The 21,908-nt window shown below is 38.9% G+C and overlaps 1 protein-coding gene across 5 annotated transcripts in view; it reads left to right on the forward strand.

Annotated features, from left to right (window-relative positions):
* The window catches only part of EFR3A (EFR3 homolog A), a 148,388-nt gene extending 135,144 nt beyond the window's left edge, over positions 1-13,244 (forward strand). For 2 of the 5 annotated variants that reach the window (XM_039524981.1, XM_039524985.1), the window contains 6 exons: positions 3,183-3,271; positions 3,726-3,797; positions 6,115-6,160; positions 7,525-7,628; positions 9,006-9,055; positions 10,244-13,244. In XM_039524981.1, coding sequence (XP_039380915.1) covers positions 3,183-3,271; positions 3,726-3,797; positions 6,115-6,160; positions 7,525-7,628; positions 9,006-9,055; positions 10,244-10,349 — 467 coding nt within the window. In that variant the 3' untranslated portion in view covers positions 10,350-13,244. The remainder of the gene's footprint in view (positions 1-3,182; positions 3,272-3,725; positions 3,798-6,114; positions 6,161-7,524; positions 7,629-9,005; positions 9,056-10,243) is intronic. The other 3 variants (XR_005594154.1, XM_039524982.1, XM_039524984.1) reach the window with 3 other exon arrangements.
* Positions 13,245-21,908: the final 8,664 nt, after the last annotated feature.

The raw sequence follows: 21,908 nt of genomic DNA on the forward strand, positions 1-21,908 counted from the left end.
GATGGGGTCTCAATTAGCCATTACCACTCAAGGAAGGGATCTTGGAGTCATTGTGGATAGTTCTCTGAAAACATCTACTCAATATGCTGCAGCAGTTGAAAATACATGGTGCACCCAAATCTTTAATACAGTGTGTGGTTCTGGTCACCCAATCTCAAAAAAGATATATTAGACTTGGCAAAGGTAGAGAGAAGGGCAACAAAAATGTTTAGGAAAAACAAGGAGTCCGGTGGCACCTTAAAGATTAATAGATTTAGTTGGGCATAAATTTTCATGGGTAAAAAACCCACTTCTTCAGATGCATGGAGTGAAAATTACAGATGCAGGCATAAATAGACTGACACATGAAGAGAAGGGAGTTACCTCACAAATGGAGAACCAGTGTTGACAAGGGGGAGGGATAGCTCAGTGGTTTGAGCATTGGCCTGCTTAAACCCAGGGTTGTGAGTTCAATCCTTGAGGGGGCCACCTAGGGATCTGGGGCAAAAATTGGTCCTGCTAGTGAAGGCAGGGGGCTGGACTTGATGACCTTTCAGTTCTAGGAGATTGCTACATCTCCAATTATTACCTTTTTTATTGTTACCAATTCAGTCAGGATGGATGTAGTCCACTCTCAATAATTGATTAGGAGGTGTCAATTCCAGGAGAGGGAAAGTTGCTTTTGTAGTGAGCCAGCCACTCCCAGTCCCTATTCAAGCCCAAATTAATGGTGTTAAATTTGCAAAGGAATTTTAGTTCAGCAGTTTCTCTTTGGAGTCTGTTTCTGAAGTTTTTTTGTTCAAGAACAGTTACTTTTAAATCTGTTATAGACTGTCCAGGAAAATTGAAGTGTTCTCCTACTGGCTTTTGTATGTTACCATTCCTGATGTCCTGATTTGTGTCCATTTATTCTTTTACGTTGAGACTGTCCAGTTTGGCCAGTGTACATGGCAGAGGGGCATTGCTGGCACATGATGGCATATATCACATTGGTAGATGTGCAGGTGAATCAGTCCCTGATTATGTGGTTGGGTCCTCTGATGGTGTCACTAGAGTAGATATGGGGACAGAATAGGCAACGAGGTTTGTTACAGGGGTTGTTTCCTGGCTTAGTGTTTCTGTGGTGTGGTGTGTGTAGTTGCTGGTGAATATTTGTTTCAGGTTGGGGGGCTGTCTGTAAGCGAGGACTGGCCTTCCTCCCAAGGTCTGTGAGAGTGAGGGATCATTTTCCAGGATAGATTGTAGATGGTTGATGATGTGCTGGAGACGTTTTTAGCTGTGGGCTGTATGTGGTGGCCAGGGGCGTTCTGTTATTTTCCTTGTTGGGTCTGTCCTGTAGTAGGTGACTTCTGGGTACCCATCTCGCTGTTTCCTCACTTCCCCAGGTGAGTATTGTGGTTTTAAGAATGCTTGATAAAGATCTCGTAGGTGTTTGTCTCTGTCTGAGGGATTGGAGCAAATACGGTTGTATCTTAGGGCTTGGCTGTAGACTATTGATCATGTGATGTGTCCTGGATGGAAGCTGGAGGCATGTAGGTAAGTATAGCGGTCAGTAGGTTTCTGGTATAGGGTGGTATTTATGTGACCATCACTTATTTGCCCTGTAGTGTCCAGGAAGTGAATCTCTTGTGTGGACTGGTCCAGGCTGACGGTGGTGATGGTGTGGAAGTTGTTGAAATCCAGGTGGAATTCTTCAAGGGTCTCCTTCCTGTGGGTCCATGTGATGATATCAGTGTAGCACAAGTTGGGAGGGATAGCTCAGTGGTTTGAGCATTGGCCTGCTAAACCCAGGGTTGGGAGTTCAATCATTAAGGGGGCCATTTAGGGATCTGGGGCAACAAACCTGTCTGGGGATTGGTCCTGCTTTGAGCAGGGTGTTGGACTAGATGACCTCCTGAGGTCCCTTCCAACCCTGATATTCTATGATTCTATGAAGTCAGCCATAAAAATGTTGGTGTACTGTGGGGTCATGTGGGTACCCATAGCAGTGCCTCTGACTTGAAGGTATAAGTTGTCCCCAAATCTGAAATGGTTGTGGGTGAGGACAAAGTCACAAAGCTCAGCCACCAGGTGTGCTGTGGTCTCATCAGGGATACTGTTCTTGACAGTCCATCCTCATGTGGAATATTAGTGTAAAGAGCTTCTACATCCATGGTGGCCAGGATTATGTTTTCAGGAAGATCACCAATGCTTAGGGGTATGGAACAACTTCCATCTGATAAAATATTTAAAAGATTAGGACTGTCCATCTTAGAAAAGAGATAACTAAGGGGGGATAGGATAGAGGTCTATTAAAATCATGAATGGTGTGGAGAAAGTGAGTATGGACGTGTTATTTACCCCTTCATGTAACACAAGCACCAGGAGTCTCCCGATTAAATTAATAGGCTGCAGTTTTAAAGGAAACAAAGAAGTACTTCTTCTGCAACACACAGTCAAAATGTGGAACTCGTTGTCCGGGTATGTTGTCAAGGCCAAAAGTATAACTGGGTTCCAAAAATTAGATAAACTCATGCAGAATAGGTCCATCAATGGCTACTAGCCGAGATGGTCAATGATGCAGCCCAATGCTCTTGGGGTATCTAAGCCTCTAATTCCCAGAAGCTGAGACTGGACAACGGGATGGATCACTCTATTATTGCCCTGTTCTGTTCATTCCCTCTGAGGCATCTGGCATTGGCCACTGTCAGAAAACCGGATACTGGGCTAGATGGACCTTTTGGCCTGACCCAGTATGGCCATTCTTACACTCTTTTATGTTCATCAGATCAGTGGAAGCAGGGGAAGAAATATATCTCCTCCCACACTGTTTCTTTCTGCAAAGATCCATCTGAACCATCTGTGGAAGAGCTCTTTTGTGTTTCAAGACATCTCTAAACTAAGGCCTAAAAACATGAATTTTAAATTACAAACAACTCTTCAGAATTCAACTGAATTCTGAAGTCTAGAAGTGTAGAATGTATGTGATGGTATTACATGGCTGTTATAGTTCTTAACTTGTGTGACACTTGAAAGAATTTTAAAATCACTAATACAAAAGGCAGCTTTGTCATATTTTTTACAAATATCCTATTGATAAAATAGATGAACTTGGCTATAGAGGCAGGGAAAAACAAATCCACAGCTGTGTGAGGAAACATGAATTTGCTTTCTCTCTTTTAATATCACGGATACAGAAAATGAAAAATGTTATTTTTGTCTAGATGAAGATAGACTCTCCAGAAGGAAGAGCATTGTGGATACTGTATCTATTCAGGTGGATATTCTGCCTGGCAACAACACAGAGGATAAGGTATGTGGAAAAACAAGGTATCCTAGGAAGTATTTCTTGCATAAAGAGACAACCTACAGAATGAAACTTTTCCAGAGAAACTCTCACAAAATTTTTTGTCTTGCATGTCTTATTTTGTAACTCTTCAGAAGTAGTCTTTTATTATCTAGTTTATTGAAGCTGAAGTACATTACAATATTTGAGTTATTTTTGACCATTAATATAGGCTACTGTTTCAATGAAGCGTCTAGATAGTTACCTTTCAGCCAGTGTAACATACTGAGGGAACACTAATTATATGCTAAATTTCTGTGTAATATATTATGAGACATTACATCTTAACTGAGTAAAATACAGGCAACTCCAAATCTGTAACTTGATGCCACTACTTACTAATGGAACTGAACACAGGAAGCGAGAAATTCCACACATTGTGTATCGTAAATAAGTCTTATCTTGTCCTTTCTATTTTCAGGAATGTATAATAAACTGTATTTTAAGGCAGAGGAAAGAATTGATAGAATCAAACAAAAGATACAGACATAAGGTACAGGGATTGAGACTACTTATCTTGCAGGAAGGCTACAGTATGACTAACTGTTGGGACAAATCTTAGACTTCTTAACTGAAGTGTTCTGAAAAGATATTCCACTTTCCAGTGACCATGGAAATTTACCGCCACCCCCTCCAAAAAAAAAAGAAGTGTGCTAAGCATAAATTGTAAGCTGTTTCTGTTACTTATAGCGTGTGTCAGGAAATGTGTAACACAAAGATGAAGAGTAATTAATTCCTAATTTTCTATGAGTGCTAAAGAGAAGCAGCATTTACACCAGGGGTCGGCAACCTTTCAGAAGCGGTGTGCCGAGTCTTCATTTATTCACTCTAATTTAAGGTTTTGCATGCCAGTAATACATGTTAACGTTTTAGAAGGTCTCTTTCTATAAGTCTATAATATATAACTAAACTATTGTTGTATGTAAAGTAAATAAGGTTTTTAAAAAGTTTAAGAAGCTTCATTTAAAATTAAATTTAAAATGCAGAGCCCCCCGGACCGGTGGCCAGGACCCGGACACTGTGAGTGCCACTGAAAATCAGCTCGCGTGCCGCCTTCAGCATCCGTGCCATAGGTTGTCTACCTCTGATTTACACCCTCACTAGAGCAGGGGTGTAAATGTTGATGTCCTACCTGAATTCTTATTAACTTTTGTGTGTATAATTCTAAATGTGTTGAAAGAACATTATGGTCTCAAGCTCAATAGTTAAGAAATACAAAAACTAAGGGTGTCTGCGCAACCTTAATTCCTTCCTCTGTACCCCCATGCATATGCATTATGATAGTCTTTGATTATCTTATCACATCCTAATTTTTCACAGGACACCTGCCTCATTCAGTGCACAGGAGGGATGTTGCTCATTGAAAGAATAGTATTCTGTCTCATCCGCATTAAAATAGTGACCTGCCCATATCTTTTTTTTACTTCACATTATTCAAAGGCTGCTCTGAATACAGAATTTTAACTTCATCGTGGGCTTTTGTATGGGGTTCTCAGCATAGTGTCTAAGTACTTCACAAATATTAACTATTTTTCACACACTCCTATGTGTAAGTAAAGTCAAAAATGTGCACTAATTTTAGGTGTGCAACTTGGGATGGTTAGAGCCCTTAGCTCAATGTCCCATTCTCTTTGCCTAGCTGGTCCTAGTGCCCACACCACCTCCAGTCTGTCCCTAAACTGGTTCACAGTCTCAGCCTCCCCGCTTCTCCACCCAGCTCCCAGTTTTCCTAACTTCCCTCGTTCCGAGCCCCAGTCTTTCCTTACCACACCATGCTCTTTGTTCCAGTCTGCTCCTTCCTCTGTATTTCACCACATTCCTTCTCCGAATTCTAGGTCAGGCTTTTGTGTCCTCTCTATTTGAGTCAGTTTCCTCCTTCATGTTGCCTGGGTGGCAGTAGGGAGAGTATTGAGAGCATAGAACTGAATCTCCTTCTCTGTTCAGGTGCCCAGTTCCATAGCCACCCATAGCAGCCAAGAACAGCAATTGTAGGGAAAGTCCTGCTCAGTCCTGCAGTGGAACATGCTCAGTTCAGGCAAAAAAATGTAAAAAGAATTTAGCTGTCAATGCTAACAAGTCTCAACTGAGCATGTGCAAACTGCAGTTTTTCACAGGCATATAACTTGGCAGGGTTGTTTTGTTTTGTTTTTTTCCCCAGCAGCAAAAAGCACATACTGACACACAAGCCACCCTGTGGCAAATTTCAAGTCCGTGTTACAAAGCCTGAAGGTGCTAGGTAAAATGTATCTTTCCTTACTCTTATTCCCAGAAGCTGTTGAGTTCTTTTTGCTGAAATTTACCTAAATTAATAAATAAATCAACCTGAGGTATTTCAGCACAAATAGTTAATTTTGTAAACGTATAGGCAACTGAAAAATGTGTCTTAATAATGAAGTGTCAGGCAACCATAAGTATTGCTGGAACTACCAGTTCTGTCTATAATAAAATAGGTGGCTCACTAAACATTAATATAATGCAGAAGACAAAAGATTTGTAATCACACAGCGAGTCATTGCGATGGTGAAGAAATATAAGACTACTTTATGTATTCACGGTAATCTGTCTCTTAAATAAAAATTCTGTTAGGCTAAAAACATTAAAAGGTATTTAGGTGTTGCACTCAATGTTGCAATGCCCAACTGATTGAGGAGCCTAAATCTCATTTTTCAAAAGAGATTCAGGCACTTAGGTGCTCATTGGGATTTTGGCTCTTAAGTCCCTTTTGAAATTATAGTTGAGTATAGACAAATTACTTATTCTTCAGCAGTTTGTGTTGTTTCACTTAATTAAAAATCACTTATTTCCTTTAGGTTAATACTGAAGAAATCACCTTTGAAGCATTGAAGAAAGCAATTGGTGAGATTTATTGCAATACTACATTTACACTTTTCCAGTACATGAAATATTTGCCAGAAAAAAGCTTTGCTAACATAGCATACTTAAAATACTATATTGGTTTTTCATCATATAGCAGGTTTTGAAACCACAAACCCCTTAAATGATCTTCAGCATTTCTTAGAGAACTCTTCTCTTTACCTATAGCTGGTGTGACTTACTGAAAAGCTGGTAAATGAATTCTTATTTTTAACAGTTTCTGGAACTTTCCCTTTAGGTCAAGGCTTGAAAAACACTTAAGCAGTTCACACATAGTTTTATCCTTAGTCTGTGTGTATTTCAGTTAAATAAATATCGGTAAAGCACCTTTAATATAGTGACAAATGGTCACGTCCTAAAAGGGAGTTCTCTGAGTATAGTGTGTGAAATTAGCATTATGGGCTTCAGAGGAGTTCCATTGTCAGATATGCTCCATTTATAATTAAAAAGGGGGTTTTCCAACTGCCAACCCAGCAAACTTAACCTAGGGTCTGAAATTGCAGCTGAGTTCTTCCTTCTAACACCTCACCACCAGTAATAAAGATTATGCAAGTCAAACTATGCCCATGAACATATCAAAGTGTAACTTGGAACATACTTACAAGACAACAAGGTGTTACTGAGGGTATAACTTGGTGTGCAAACTCTTTACTGCTGATTATGATGCATGAAAATAAAGGAGTCCAAGTTGACTTTTCAGTCTCAGGTTAAATTTGTTAGGCTGACTATTTAAAAAAAAAAAGTGAATAGTATATGGAGTTGATGGTCTTGTGTACACTTGAAAAACTGGGGATAGGTACTAATTCAAGTATATTGAAAAAACCAATCTGCACGAAGTCTTAGCACCTATTTCCCCCAAGTATAAGGGCAAGAAGATAGCAAAAGATGGATAACGGATTGCATAGTTTAATACTATAAACCCAAGAATGTGGCCACTGGATGGAGTTTGGACCACATTCCACTGCATCTGTGGTGACCACCTGTGCTCAAATAACTTACTGGGCATATCCTGCAGTCCCTATTCAGGCAAAACTCCGACTGATGGACTCAGTGGGAACTGAGTTGGGACCACAGGATATGATGTTGTGTTCACTTTTTTACACTGATTCTCAAGTACATGTTCCATTATTACAGGGAATTTGACTAACTGGAACTTTATTCAATAAGTCTGCCTAAGCTGTGACTACTTTTTACTATTCATTTAAAAGATTCTAGTCTTATGTCTTCATTTTAAGTAGTAATAATAAAAAATGAAGGCATACAAACCTCTTAATGTATTGTCATTTCACTTATTGTAGGAAGTCTATATAAGCGTAAATTAGAACTGTCTTCATTTTTTTAAAAAGATAATACTGGACTTGAAGAGCAGGAGAAAGAAAAGAGGCGTCTTGTGATTGAAAAGTTCCAAAAAGCACCTTTTGAAGAAATTGCAGCACAGTGTGAAACAAAAGTGAGTACTTGGTACATTTTGTATTGTTTCAAAGGCTTTCATACAAGTGGTGATGGAGACACGAGGATAAAGGGTGGTTCATGATAGTGTTTACTGTTAAAAGAAAACGCTTGTTGCCTTTTTGCCTTCATCTGTGCTCTGAATTTTTAATCCGTGTAGGAAATCAAAATTACTTATACCCTGAGTGGTTGGGTCCCCTACATCTCACAGAGCTATTATTATTACTATTTATTATTTGTATTGCTTTAGTGACTTGGGACCCTAGTTATACACCAGGACCTACAACCACCGCAGCAATTAAATCAGCTGTTGGTATCCATGCTGCCCTCCTTCTGCCAATGGTGCATGTCCTCACCAAGAGTACTTGCACCCTCTGAAGTGGGGCAATGTGTGGGCACTGACAGCCTCATGGGGCTCACAGCTGGAGCTCCTTGCCCCGGGGCTAACAGCCCCAGCTGTGAGCTGTGCAGGGCTCAGTTTCACAGCAGGAAGTCTACCAGCAGACTGACATTCTTGTCAGTTTTTTGGCTGCTATGATTTCACATTTCCTCTCCAGTGCCACCTGTCAGCCTTGTGTGGGGCTTACAGCTGGAGCCTCCTGCCCCAAGGATGACAAAGGGAGCTGGAGATGAAATGTGATATAATAGCAGCTGTGAAACTGACAAATCTGTCAATTTCAGTGCTGGTAGGCTCTCTGCTGCAATTAAGCCCTACACCAGGCTGACAGCTCTGGCTGTCAGCCCCTGGGAAGGATGGGGGTGGGGGGAAGGGAGGTAGGGTGACAGCTTAGGCTATAAGCACTGGGGTCGGGGACTCTAGCTGTCAGCCCTGTGCAGCTGTCAGTGCCCCACACTCCAGCTATATTGACCTAAGCGCTATGCCTCTCACAGCGGTGGAGTTAAGTCAATGTAGTGGGTGACTTACATAGAGTGGAGCACCAGTGTAGTGTAGACACTGGCAGAGTTAGTTTGATGTAAGGCAGCTTATGTCAACCTAACTCTAGTGTAGACCAAACCTTTGTCCTCCACCCCCCGCATACTAAACACACTTTTACCTTTGCTGCCTTTGTGACTGGGTTCAGAGCCATGATTATTTCACTCTGGAATTACAAGTAAATGCCACTTTTGGATCACGCCAACATGCTTTAACTCACTGGAAGGGTCATTTTTCCCCCCTTCTCATCTTTTAAGAAATAAAAATCTACTTCAGTTTTGTTACTAAACTCCCAGTTGCTAAGTCCTTGCTGCAACAAGGAAGCAAACTCTGAAATTCAGAGTATATTCCACTAAACCAGTCCAGGCTTCTTATTCATAGACATTCTGTGTACAGTGGTTTTACAGGATATCATTAAAATATTTAAAGTTTTTCTCTTTGTAGGCAAACTTTCTTCATGATAGACTTGCACAGATATTGGAGCTCACCATTCGGTAAGGTTTTATGCACAAAAGGGAATTAATTAAAAGTAGAGGTAATTGTCAGAAAATTCTGTGCTACTTTAAGATGCTAGTCTCATGTACTTTATTGAAATAGCCTCATTTACAAAGCATTTGATTTTGTTACTATTCTGATTTTTTTAAGAGAAAAATATCCTGTGTCAAGATTAGCCAATTAGCCCATCAAATATTTTGTTTTAAAAAGATCAACCCCTGTTTTCTATCCAAACCATATAATTAAAGGTATTGCTGTTAAGGATAAAACGTGTTTTTTTTTCCATTAAAATTATTGAAGGTCTTCCATGAGGATTGTATCCATTAATTAGGGTTTAATTGGGTCCCTAAGGAAGTTTCACCTACCGTATTTTCCGGCGTATAAGGCGACTGGGCGTATAAGACGACCCCCTAATTTTACAGTTAAAACATAGGTTTTGGCCTATACTCACCGTATAAGACTACCCCCCCTTCCGAGGGGGGGAGCCCAGAGCCTTTTAAATCCCAGCCGCGGCCAGGAATCAGAGGGCTCTGGGCTGCCCGCTGCGGCGGGGAGCACAGAGCCTTTTAAATCCCAGCTGCGGCCGGGAATCAGAGGGCTCTGGGCTGCCCGCTGTTTATACCCGGCGTATAAGACGACCCCCGATTTTTGGGGGTTGTTTTTTAGTATAAAAAGTCGTCTTATATGCCGGAAAATACGGTATATAGCTATGGATAGAATTGGGCGTAAGTTTGAAAAATATTTGCTGAAAGATGTGAAAATATATATTGGCAACACAGCGCTGGAGTATTTTTATATTTGTATTTTATATATATGTCATACTTACAAAAATGTTGAATTTTCCCTTTGTTGCATGTGCTCTAGGAATTAGCTAGCAATCTATGTATTGTGAAGTGCCATGCACATGTATTCTGCATTTGAAGTAATATTGTATATCAAAAGCCCTATCTTGATAGTTACGTTGACATCAACAAAACTGGTGATTCAGGCAAAGATACAAATAAAAATCAGCCATTATAATTTGGCTTCATTAGAAATGTAGGGAAAGGATACAGTAAGGCTGGAAAGAAATTTAATATCAAATTTCCAAGCAGGTACTCTATGAAGTTAAAAGCAATAACAGATTACATAGGTATATTTTTATGAAAGCTTAAATTGTGTGGCTTTTTCTCATTCCTTCTTTACAGTCCTCCTCCTAGCCCCTCGGGAACGATGACCATTACTGCTGGACACGCTCATTACCAATCCGTTCCAGTCTATGAGATGAAGTTTCCAGATCTTTGTGTGTATTAAGTGTCTTCTGAAGTCTGCAGGACATTATTTAGAGTAGAGTACAATAAACAGACCAAGATGAGTTTTCAAGTTCTTTGTTAATTTAGATTAAGTAAATAGTTTTTTAGAAAAATGGTGGACCTACAGCATATAGGAATTATTTTTAACCAAACTTTCATTTTTTTTAACTATTCTCTAATATTTGATGTTAGGTTTGTTATGTTACCTTATTATTTCACGTACGGTCATTTTTCATATTTCAGTAGGTTTAAAAGTCAGAAGAAAATATTTCCTCTTCTTTTGCCAGCGTGTTCTAGTGTTTCAGAGACTTAAAAAATGAGTTTACAGAAATACAATTTCCTAGAATTGGGGGCTATATCTGCAATGCCTGGTGGCTTCCTTCCACCTAGGTTTCCAGATTTCGGTAGAGTGCTTTTGGTGCGCTTACTGTTACCACATGTATCAGTGGAGCAATATCTTAGCTCCCTATACTGTTGCTGTCTAGTAGCTATTTATTCCATTATTTTGAAATACATTAAATAGGCAACCTTTTACCTGTTCAGTTTCACTAATAAATATGACTGATCAGACAATTGTTAAATATTGTTCCTGGTGAATGATTAACATAATGTGCTTTTTAGAAATCCAGCACACGTGCTGTTTCCTGCCAAAAGTTGCAATGTTCTGCTTGAGAAATGTAAATCCCTCCTCTTGGAGCTCTGACTTGTGCAATATTTTTCATGTCTTATGTGTATAGTTTACAGACTATGCTTTTGAAAATGCAGTAGTATTTTGCTGTCTGAATTACAACAAATAAATATATATTTAGTATAGCAACAAACTGAGGGCATTTTAAATGGATAAGTACTTTAAATACTAGTTCATTTGTGAAATTATCACACAGAAGATTATATGATATGTTGCTCTGTGTAGTTTAGTAAAATAGGTTTTTAATGATATTTTGCAAATTGAAAGAAAACTGTCGATGAATCCTCTTGAAAGTTATATATTTAGATGTGTTTTCAAGCAAAAGCATTTTGCAATTATATCTGTATACATTTTTGTTGCATTTGACAAGTCTTCCTGTGACTATTGAAAACCGATGTGCTAACTTCCATAGGTTTAGATACCTGAGTATAAATTTCAAATAGATACACAGAACCTAACTTTTTGTTAGCTCGGTACATAAAACTGTACTGTACAGTAAGTTGCTTGGCCCTTGATGATGATTGACAATGTTGTCTTCATGACCCATTGTGAAATTCTGTGCATAAAAATGAAAAGTTCTGATAGTCTAGTGCTATGAGCAGTGAGCTTTGTAGTCTAGGTCTAGCTGGATTTTTCTGAAGCAATAAATGTAATCAACTTACATTCTCAATATTTAAATATATGGTTTTGAATGTAATATGTCTTTGAATGGGTCAGGGCTGAGATGAATAGTGTAATAAACTAATAACTCTTGTTATAAATTTATTAGGAAGCTAGTCAATATGTTAACTGTCCTTGGCAATTTCCACACTTGCTGCAAAATGTAGGGCTTCTAGATTTTTAAACTTAAGTACAATGTTCCTTTAAACTATCTTTAAAGGCGTGAAATAGCACATTTCCAGAGAAATTTCAGCTATTTAGACCTATGAGATGACACATCAAGACTTTCAGGAAGCATTCACAAAACTCAGAAAGGTAATTCAGACCTTTTTTTCAGTTTGACAGTGCAATCACAGCTGTTAGTGGATGACGAAACAACCTCTTACCTACAGCATTCCGTTGTGATTGTTACTGCTGCAACGTATCATCCTGATCAGACCAGAGTCAACAGCATTAGTAGAACTCGTTGTCACCTTAGTTTTTAGTTTTCACTTTTTGTTTTTTAAGGTAAGATACTAGATTTTGACCTATGTAAACAGAGTGTATTTTTTTTAATTAGATGTAAGCGAGGGACACAATGTAAAACAATCATCATCCGCAGTGATGTGATTTTATAAAGTAACACTGTGCACATTTGTACAAAAAAGAAATCGAATTGAAGAGTCTAAATAATAAGAAATAAAGAATGTACTTTCATTTGCACTCTTGTAATACGCAGACTGTGGTGTAAATACAGAAGTTTCTCAGATTAACTAAATTCTGTTGCATGTATACTGCATGTGAAAAATTATATTCAACATTTCATGTAGCATTCATTTGAAGTCTATTGATGAAGCATTTGTTTCATTTAATCACAAGATAGGCTCCCACATGTCCTAAATTCAGACAAGTCTTGTTCAGGATGTTCAGATGTTAAGGAACTAAAGATCTGTAATCTTTTGGGATTTTGCCTGATATAGAATTTCCTTCCTGCTGAAAATGCAGAGAGTCTGCAAGTTGAGTATTGTAGCCACTTTGGACAGATGAGAATTGAGGATTTGTGGAAGTCTGCTGCATAATATATTGTACTCATAGTTTACTGTAAGTAATAAATTGTAGGTATTTTGAAATCAAATTCTTCAGAATGCTGCTTTTATGTATACAGTTGCTTTGAATCCCTTATTTCTTTCTGGTCTTGAAAAGAGTTGCAGAGCATAGAATACAAATGTGCATACTGGGCCTGTAGTGTCTGTGACAGTTTTGAATACTGTTTGAATGTTTATCACTTCATGTCCAGTTGACATTTGTATGTATTCCAGCTTGTGCTTTAAATTCTTTTAAATGTAATGTCACTTTGAGTAATTATGGTTTTTGATCGCAGTTCATTTTAAGGTAGATTAAAATTATGTTAATTCATAAAAAATAAAATTAGCCTGTTCAGAGTAAGGCTAATTTGTCTGTTTTATTGATGCCCATACATTCTGTACTGTTAGTGTTGAACCAGTTTCATGAAATGTAAGAATACACTGTGCAATGTACATTTCAGCAATAAAATAAACCAAAAAGTTACAATAGCTGAGTTTGTTACAAATTAATTTTTAGTTACACTATTAACTACTGTATGATACTTGAGGTCCTAAATATAGTACTTATTGTTGAGAAGCAAAACAAAATTTCACTTAAGGCAGACAAGTATCAGAGGGGTAGCCATGTTAGTCTGGATCTGTAAAAGCAACAAAGAGTCCTGTGACACCTTATAGACTAACAGGCATATTGGAGCATGAGCTTTCGTGGGTGAATACCCACTTCGTCGGATCCATGACTCTTTGCTGCTCTTAAGACAGACAGTTATTTTGCAAACCCAAAACATTTCACTTCTTCATAAAGTTGGGACTTGTTGGAAAAGTTCAACAAAATATTAGGCAGCAGCAAAACTTAAAAAGCATTCCTAAGGGCATATAAGAACGGCCATACTGGGTCAGACCAACGGTCCATCTAACCCAGTATCCTGTCTTCTGAAAGTGGCCAGTGCAAGATGTTTCAGAGGGAATGAACAAAACGGCAATTTCAAGTGATCCATCCCCTATCATCCAGTCCTAGTTTCTGGCAGTTTGAGCTTTAGGGACACCCAGAGCATGTGTTATCCAGGGTTTTCAGAACCCACAGCAGGGGCAACTTAACTATTTCACTCCAGGCGGTGTCAGGAATAAATCAGTAGGAACACTGCAATTCTGTCTGATCAAGGATTAAATATAAGTAAGCGTGCTCTTACTTAACACTGCAGTTTATTAGATTTAAGCACACACAGACATAAGCAATACGTTTAGAACATCTCACATATTTACCTAACATCTGGAATGGTATTGAGTAAATAACAGCAGGTTCGTAGTGGCCAAGTTGCTCACCCACCGGGGAAAAAAGGTGTCAGGAAGAACGCCTCTTTTATAACTAAGTTCTACAAAACACACAGGTCATAATGACCCCTACTGGATCATTTCTTTTCTAACTTTCAATAAACTTTTAATATTGGAGCCATCTAGCTTCAAGGTTTTCCAACCACCAAGGTTTTCAGTCTCAGTTTACTTGTCTGTCTCTTCCTCCCATTCTGATTAGCAGAAACTGTAGCTAGTTTTGACCTTGCTTCTGAAAGCCTGTCTCCAAATTAACCTGTAACTGTATGATCATCTGTTTTATTCATTCTGGTGGCTGAATGCACATAATATGGTTGAAGTTAGCTCAGTCCCATTCTGGGGTATACACACCCCTCAAATCCAGGGAAACACATGGGGTTGTGTCCCTGACTATCTTGGCTAATAGCTGTTGATGTACATATCCTCCATGAAATTGATTTTTTGAACCCAGTTATAGTTTTGGCCTTCACAACATCCCCTGACAATGATTTCCGCATGTTGACTGTGCGTTGTGTTGAAAAAGCACTTTCGTGGTTTTAAATCTGGGCTGCCCATTGGTTTCATTGGGTGATCCCTAGTTCTTTTATTATGTAAAGGGGTATGTAACACTTCCTTACTCCCTTTATCCATACCATTCGCAATTTAATAGACTTCTATCATATTCCCCCCCCTTAGTTATCTCTTTCCTAAGACAAACAGTTCCAGCTTTTTAATCTCTCCTAACAAGGAGGCTGTTCAATAGCAATTTTTTGTTGCCATTCTCTGTTCATTTTCCAATTCTAATGTACCATTTTGGAGACGGGGCAACCAGAACTGCACACACTATTTAAGATGTGGGTGTACCATGGATTTATATAGTGACATGATAATTTCTGTTTTATTATCTATCCCTTTCCTAATGGTTCCTAACATTGTTAGCTTTTTTGACTGCTGCTGCAGACTGAGCAGATGTTTTCAGAGAACTAGCCACAGAGAATCCAAGATCTTTTTGAGTGGTAACTGCTAGCTTAGACCCCATCATTTTGTGTACATAGTTGGGATTATGTTTTCCAATATGCATTACTTTGCACTTATGAACATCCAATTTCATCTGCCATTTTGTTGTCCAGTTTTGGAAGATCTCTTTGTAAATCATCGCAGTCAGACTTGGACTTAACTATCTTGAGTAATTTTGTATCATCTGCAAACTTTGCAACCTCACTGTTTACCCCCTTTTCCAGATCATTTATGAATATGTTGAGCAGCACTGGTCCCATTGCGTATCATTGTGGGGGGACCCTCTTATCTCTCTCTTGTGAAAACTGACCACTTAATCCTACCCTTTGTTTTCTATCTGTTTTAACCAGTTACTGATCCCAGAGCGGACCTTCCCTCTTATCCCATGACTTCTTAGTTTAAGAGTTTTGATGAGAAACCTTGTCAAAGACTTTCTGAAAGTCCAAGTATGCTATGTTGATTGTATCACCCTGGTCCACTTGTTGACACCCTCAAAGAATTCTAATAGATTGGTGAGGCATGATTTCCCTTTACAAAAAGCCATGTTGAATCTTCCAACGTATCATGTTTATCTATGTATCCAATGATTCTGTTCTTTACTAGTTTCAACCAATTTGCCTAGTACTGAAGTTTAGTTTATCAGCCTGTAATTGCCAGGATTGCCTCTGGAGCCTTTTTTAAAAAACAGACTTTACATTAGCTATCCGCCAGTCATTTGATAGAGGGTGATTTAAGCAATAGATTACATACCACAGTCAGTAATTTTTTTTAAGTTGCTTTTTGTTTTTATACAAAATATATAACAAAATATAAATACAAGCACAAGATGGAAATACCATATAAATAACAATTCAGTGTTCATTATTTGTAAAACCCGGGGGGAGTGGGGGAGAACAAACAAACAAACATCTGAACCTATAGAGTCATAGAGTACATCAGTTCTTAAAGTGACTAAATAAGTGAGAACAGAACCTATGAGTATAGGGGACTAATATATACCAAACTGCAAAAATATGCAAGTTTTTCATGTGTGACCAGGAATTCCCATATTTTTTCCAAGTGTTTCTGTTAGTCACTTTTTCCATTAATTCAGTAGTAGAGAGCTCAATAAGCCAGTTTGTGTGTGAGGGTCAAATGGCAGATTTCCTTTTTCTCAGGATAACTCTTTTGGCTACTAAATGGTTAGCTGATCATACCAACTCATCGTTTGGGGGGTCACCAGACTGCAAATGCGCTTTGAAATAAAGCTAGTCCTACAGATTGTTTTGGATCAAGATGACCGTATTCCTGAAATGCCAGAGGACTTTGAATGTACTTTGGGTTCCCAAATTCCGCTGGGTCTGTTGATTGAACTCGTTTCCAAATTCTATGCCACTGATTAGGCCACAGGAAAAAATAAGTGTGCCTAAATGGTTACAGCAACCAGCTCACATGCCAGACTAATTATCTAGCGGAGGCAGTAAGCAGTTATTAGCTCTTAATTACTTTGGAGCCCTTCATGGACCAGGACCCGATTGTGCTGAGTGCATTAACACTGCTTACTGTGGGGATACCGCCGTGCTTTTAGCCAGCCATTCCCCTTACCAGTTACAAGTAGAGTAAAAAGCTACTCTGTGGTTTGGACCTAAATAGAAATGCCTTTCACAGATTTCTGCTTCATTTAATTGTTTATATATATCATGGAGATTCTGTTCGCTGAACTCTAATGATTAAATACAGTTGAAGCTCAGTTAAGATTTCATTTTATAGGCATTGATCCTGCAAGCGCAGAGGCATGTGGTTAACGTTACACACTAAATCTCAATGACTTCAGTGGACGTACTCCGTGAGTAAAATTAAGCATGGGAGTAAATTATTTTCAGGATTGGAGACATAATTTGTACAGGTTTAGATATAAGTAGTAATGTTAACTGACTTCGTGACTGTTAAATACTTCATGAAATATCAGAGGTGGGGAATATGTCTGCAGAAAGTATTCATGACTTTACTGTCACGGTAAAATAGCAATACGCTTATAATGTAGTCTGTCTGACATAAGATAGGTAAGGATCATTTGAATGGAGCAGTCTATGAAGGTAAATAAAGCCGATGGAGGTATTATCGGCATGTAACTTTATCTCTGAATGAACATACTGTGTTCACTAGGAGCTGGAGAGTTCTGCATCTACTATTAAATCCTAACAGTTACTAGAAATGACTTTTTCTTTGAAACGTTCGTTTTATCTGAGGGCTTCAGAGCAGCAGTATCAATCTATATTAGAGGATTTAGCTTGTGCTCATTTGAATTTGCTAATTGTCAGTTTCATTTCTTTCAAAGGCCAGTTTTTCCTTTCAGCTAATTAGCTGACTGACCTATTTGTTATCTCTTTTTATTTTTAAATGTGGGGTAGAAAACAAATTGCAGTCATTCTGCCAAAATGGCTGTTAAGATAACTTCTAAAAGTCCAGTTCTGAAATTAGTACGAATGCCTATTGTTTAGTATCAAAACTCATCCTCCGCATCAGATGAAAAGAACGGGCAGTGACATTTTGTAGATTAATTCTGTTTTTTTGCTGAAGTGGATATTTAAATGGTCATTGGACTCAGCATCTTGAAGGAATGTGTGAGGTTCGTTTGGTTTTGCCCGTGGATGTAATTTCTCAAGTCCCTCCGCCAAGTCACTTCGCCAACCCTCCACTGTGCCAACCTTTATACCTTTTGTGATTAAATGTTAGTGCGGGTTTGTAGGCTTAGACCTTTCTGTCAGTTTTCTTTGCCAATCTTGTATTTTAAAAGGAGGTGTACGTACCTCACTTGATAATGAGGGCAGTGATTCCTTCCACTAAAGGGAGGATTCACAACCACATACTATCCCTCCCTTTGGTTTTTCATGCTGCTATTCCTTTGTGGGCTTTTCCTAAAAGTCCTGGGGGGAAATCTGGGTCCCATAGAATTCAGTGAAAAAACTCCCATTAACATGTATGAGGTCAGGATTTTCACTCCTTATGTGTGGGACATTTCCCTGAACATTTGCTAGCTGCTTTCTTAATTATGACCTGTGATGGTAACTTGTACCTCCAGCAAACCCACACTAATCCTCTGCTCTGTCACTGAAGAAAGTTCACTCTCTACTGGTTTTGCTCCATGTTGCAAATCATTACCATAGAAATGCAGAACTGGAAGGGACCTTGCGAGATCATCTAGTCCAGCCCTCCACACTAAGGTGTTGTTCATAGTGGTCTAATCTTATACTGCTTTTTTAAAAAGACAGTAAGGATCATATAGACCTCGGTTTTGTGAACATTCAGGTGCAGCACTGGATTTTAAGGGAATTTTGCATATTTACCTTACGTTCTCACAGTACTGACTAAGGCAAAAAGACCAAATGACATGGGCAAAGTCAAACAACTTCATGATGTGGAAGAACCTTCTCAGGCCTTCTGCTTCCAGAGCCTTTGCTCTGATTGTTGGACCACACCACTTCTTTGGACTCAACACAGAGCAAAGTTCTTATGACTAAGTTGCAGACCCTTAAAACAGGAATCTAGAAAGGAAATATTGAAACAATGTCAGAAAAATCACTATAATAAGGCTAAGATGTCGCAGTGATAAGTTAGTAACAAGTGTCTTTATTGTAAAAAAATGTTAGTGGAAATTCTTAATTTGTTTCAAGAGGAGCCTCAAAAGGGGTGACATTTGAAAACATTTTGGTTTTATTACATTGTCAACTGTTTCCTTCAAGTTAATTTTCTGTTTGAATCTCCATTTCACACACTTACAGTAAAATCAAATCAACAGTTGTAGTAAAGATTGTCAGTAATTGTATTGATCTAGTTATGTTAAAGCATAATATGACAGCACCACCAAAACTCTTCTGTAAATACTAAAAATGAAATATTTACTCTACTATATGGGATGAGATTATATTCAATATTTTAGGTCGTAAATCAGAAAGTGTGGGACTGTTTTCATTTAACTTCCAAACTAAATTTTTTTTAGATTTTTTGGACGATGAAGAAAATATCCCAGGCAACCTGTCTTCTATTTTCATACACAATTCAAAGTCAGAATTTAAAAAAAAAAATCGCTTTCATGCAAACTGGTTACATGTGCATTTAGCCCCCAGGGAGAATTTCTTGTTCACAACTCCATGTCTACCGTGAGTTTTAGGAGACCAAGAATTACAAAGCAGGGAATGGACTAGAGGGAACAGCCTGTTCAGTTGAAGACCCTGACCTTTGCAACATACACGCGTCCCTACTCATTCTGAAACATCTGACTTGTCCCATTGCCTGACATTTTATGGTCTATGCTATGCAAGAGGTTAGAGGAGATGATTGTGGTCCCTTCTGGGTTTAAAATTTATTGATCCCCTTTGTCATAGGTTTATTCCCCACTTTGAACTTTAGCGTCCACAAGATGGGGACCTGCATGGACTCCTCTAAACTTAAATCCTAGTTTAGATCTGGTTCTTGCTGTCACCAGCCAGGTTTCAGTGTCTGGCACACTCTCTGTTCCCCCAAACCTTTCCCTGGGGAACACAGACCCAAACTCCTTGGATCACAACACAAAAAAAAAAAATTCCCCCACCTTCTTCCCCCTCCCCTAGTCGGTGGGAGAGATCACCTTGATTCAAACTCCTTGAATCAAACAAAGAGGGATTCTCTTTCCCCCCTCCTCCTCCTCTTCCCCTGAGATTCCAAACAAGGGAAGAAATCAATCAGGTTCCAAAAGAAAAGATTTTATTGAAAGAAAGGAAGTACACTATCTCTGTAACACCAGGATGAAAAATATTACAGGGGTCTAACTTATAAACCAGAGGGACTCTCCCCCCCCTTTTTTCCTCAGAATAATCAAAAATAACAGCAAACAGAAATAAAGATATTTCTCCAGCAAACACACATTTGCAAATACAGAAATTAATTAGAAGACTAATCTGCCTTTCTAATACTCACTATACTGAATAGAAGAGAATACTTCAGGAAACCTGGAGAGCCTGGAGATACGTCTGGCCCCTCTTAGATCCAAAGAGAGAACAAAACCCAAACAAAGAACACAGACAAAGACTTCCCTCCACAGAGATTTGAAATTATTTTGTCCCTTGATTGGTCCTCTGGTCAGGTGTCCGTCAGGTTACTGAGCTTGTTAACCCTTTACAGGTAAAAGAGACCTTAACCCTTAACTATCTGTTTATGACACCATTGCACTAGTCAGAACTGAGACGAAGCAATGAGATTAAAATTGATGCCAAAACATATGCCATCCAAAGCAATGAAGCTGCTTTTGATTTAACTGCCAGTGAGATTTGATTTTTAGGCCCACTTGGTTACAACATGCAAAGTAGATAATTTGCTCCCTAGTGTTAACATTTAACTGGTCACATCAAAGCTTTGAAATCAACACCTCATTGCATGTCCTTCAGTGCTTTGCTGCTGTCTAAGGAGCGATAGCCTTACCTATATAAATCAGTGTTGTCCTATTAAGCAAGTCTTCCAGAAAACTCTGCAATGCAAAGGGCTGGAACCATCCACCATCATCTATAAATCTCAGCTGCTGCAGAAAGCAGCAAAAAAGTGCTGAATACTCTAGATTTGCTATAGGTCCCAGCTCAATTTTCCAGTGATTCTGGGAATAAGGATTTTTAATTTTCTCCCACCCCCTCCTCAAAAGTCTCATTACCGCTCATAATGATGTGTTTTGTTTTGTATTCTAAAAGGAGGACAGGGGACAGGAAAGAGGCGGATTTGCTGCTGTAGTTTGACAGTGTATCTCCACTGAGTCCATGCAGATGGCATAATAGGAGCATGACATTGGGCCGTAGGAAGGGAAAATGTAGTTTAATTTGAGAAATCTATTACATTGGCATGATACCAACAAGACTATGTTCCTGGAAGCTGAAGTTTGTTTCTCCGAAGAACAGTCACGGTATGGCCAGTAGAGATGCAGGCTCCCCCCATCATTTGGCCCACGTGCGCTAGTTCTCATCGGAAGATGCCACTATGCTCCCTGTCTACATAATATACAAAAAGGGAAACTGGAGACCTGTAAAACCCTGCAGCCTGTTACAGTTGCCCATTGGCATGCAGAGCCAGTAAGAGGTGGAGCAAGAAAATAATTCAGGGAATGGGGATAAACAGGAAACTAAGGCCCCAGCTGGCCAACAGTGTAATAGGAAAGGGCTCCATGTTGTTGAAGGTAGAACATGTGCTCCGTGACACCTTGAGGTGGGTGACCTCTTTAGAGGTACTGCAGATATCTGCAAATATTACACAGTTTTTGGAGACACGTGTCTTGACAATGTTCCTCATCTCCTCCCACCACGGCCCTGGATATTCAAGAAGGATATTGACCAGAATGTTTTACCATAGTTACGTAACTAGTATAGCATCTTATAGCTTACTATTTTAATATCATGGAGGAGTTCTGTATAGTGGCATGTAATGTGAAAATGTATCAAATTCTAATTCCAACCCTTCAATTGTTTTTTTTTTCAGCAAGAGACATCTCCTTTCCAATACAAAACAAAATAAATTTTAACCAACTGCCAGAGGTGTTAGCAAAAATCAGTCACCTGGCAGAGGGGTCTTTACATAAAAGCTGAACAAAACTGTACTGAATACTTTCAAATAATCATGTAAGACAAGTGGAAATGGTCCTTAGTGCAGGTTTCCCTGTAGAACAGAGTTCTATATCCTAACATATATAATCCGTTACCTAGTCTGTAATTCAATCTGGGGTCTGCAAGCAAATGTAAAAGAGAATGTACAAAGATAAGATAAAATAGGACACACAGTGGTTGACTCTGGAGCCCTCCATGCCATTTCCCAATTGGATATAGAGACTTGG

This window comes from Mauremys reevesii, linkage group 2 (assembly GCF_016161935.1).
Source record: "Mauremys reevesii isolate NIE-2019 linkage group 2, ASM1616193v1, whole genome shotgun sequence".
Classification (NCBI taxonomy): domain Eukaryota; kingdom Metazoa; phylum Chordata; order Testudines; family Geoemydidae; genus Mauremys; species Mauremys reevesii.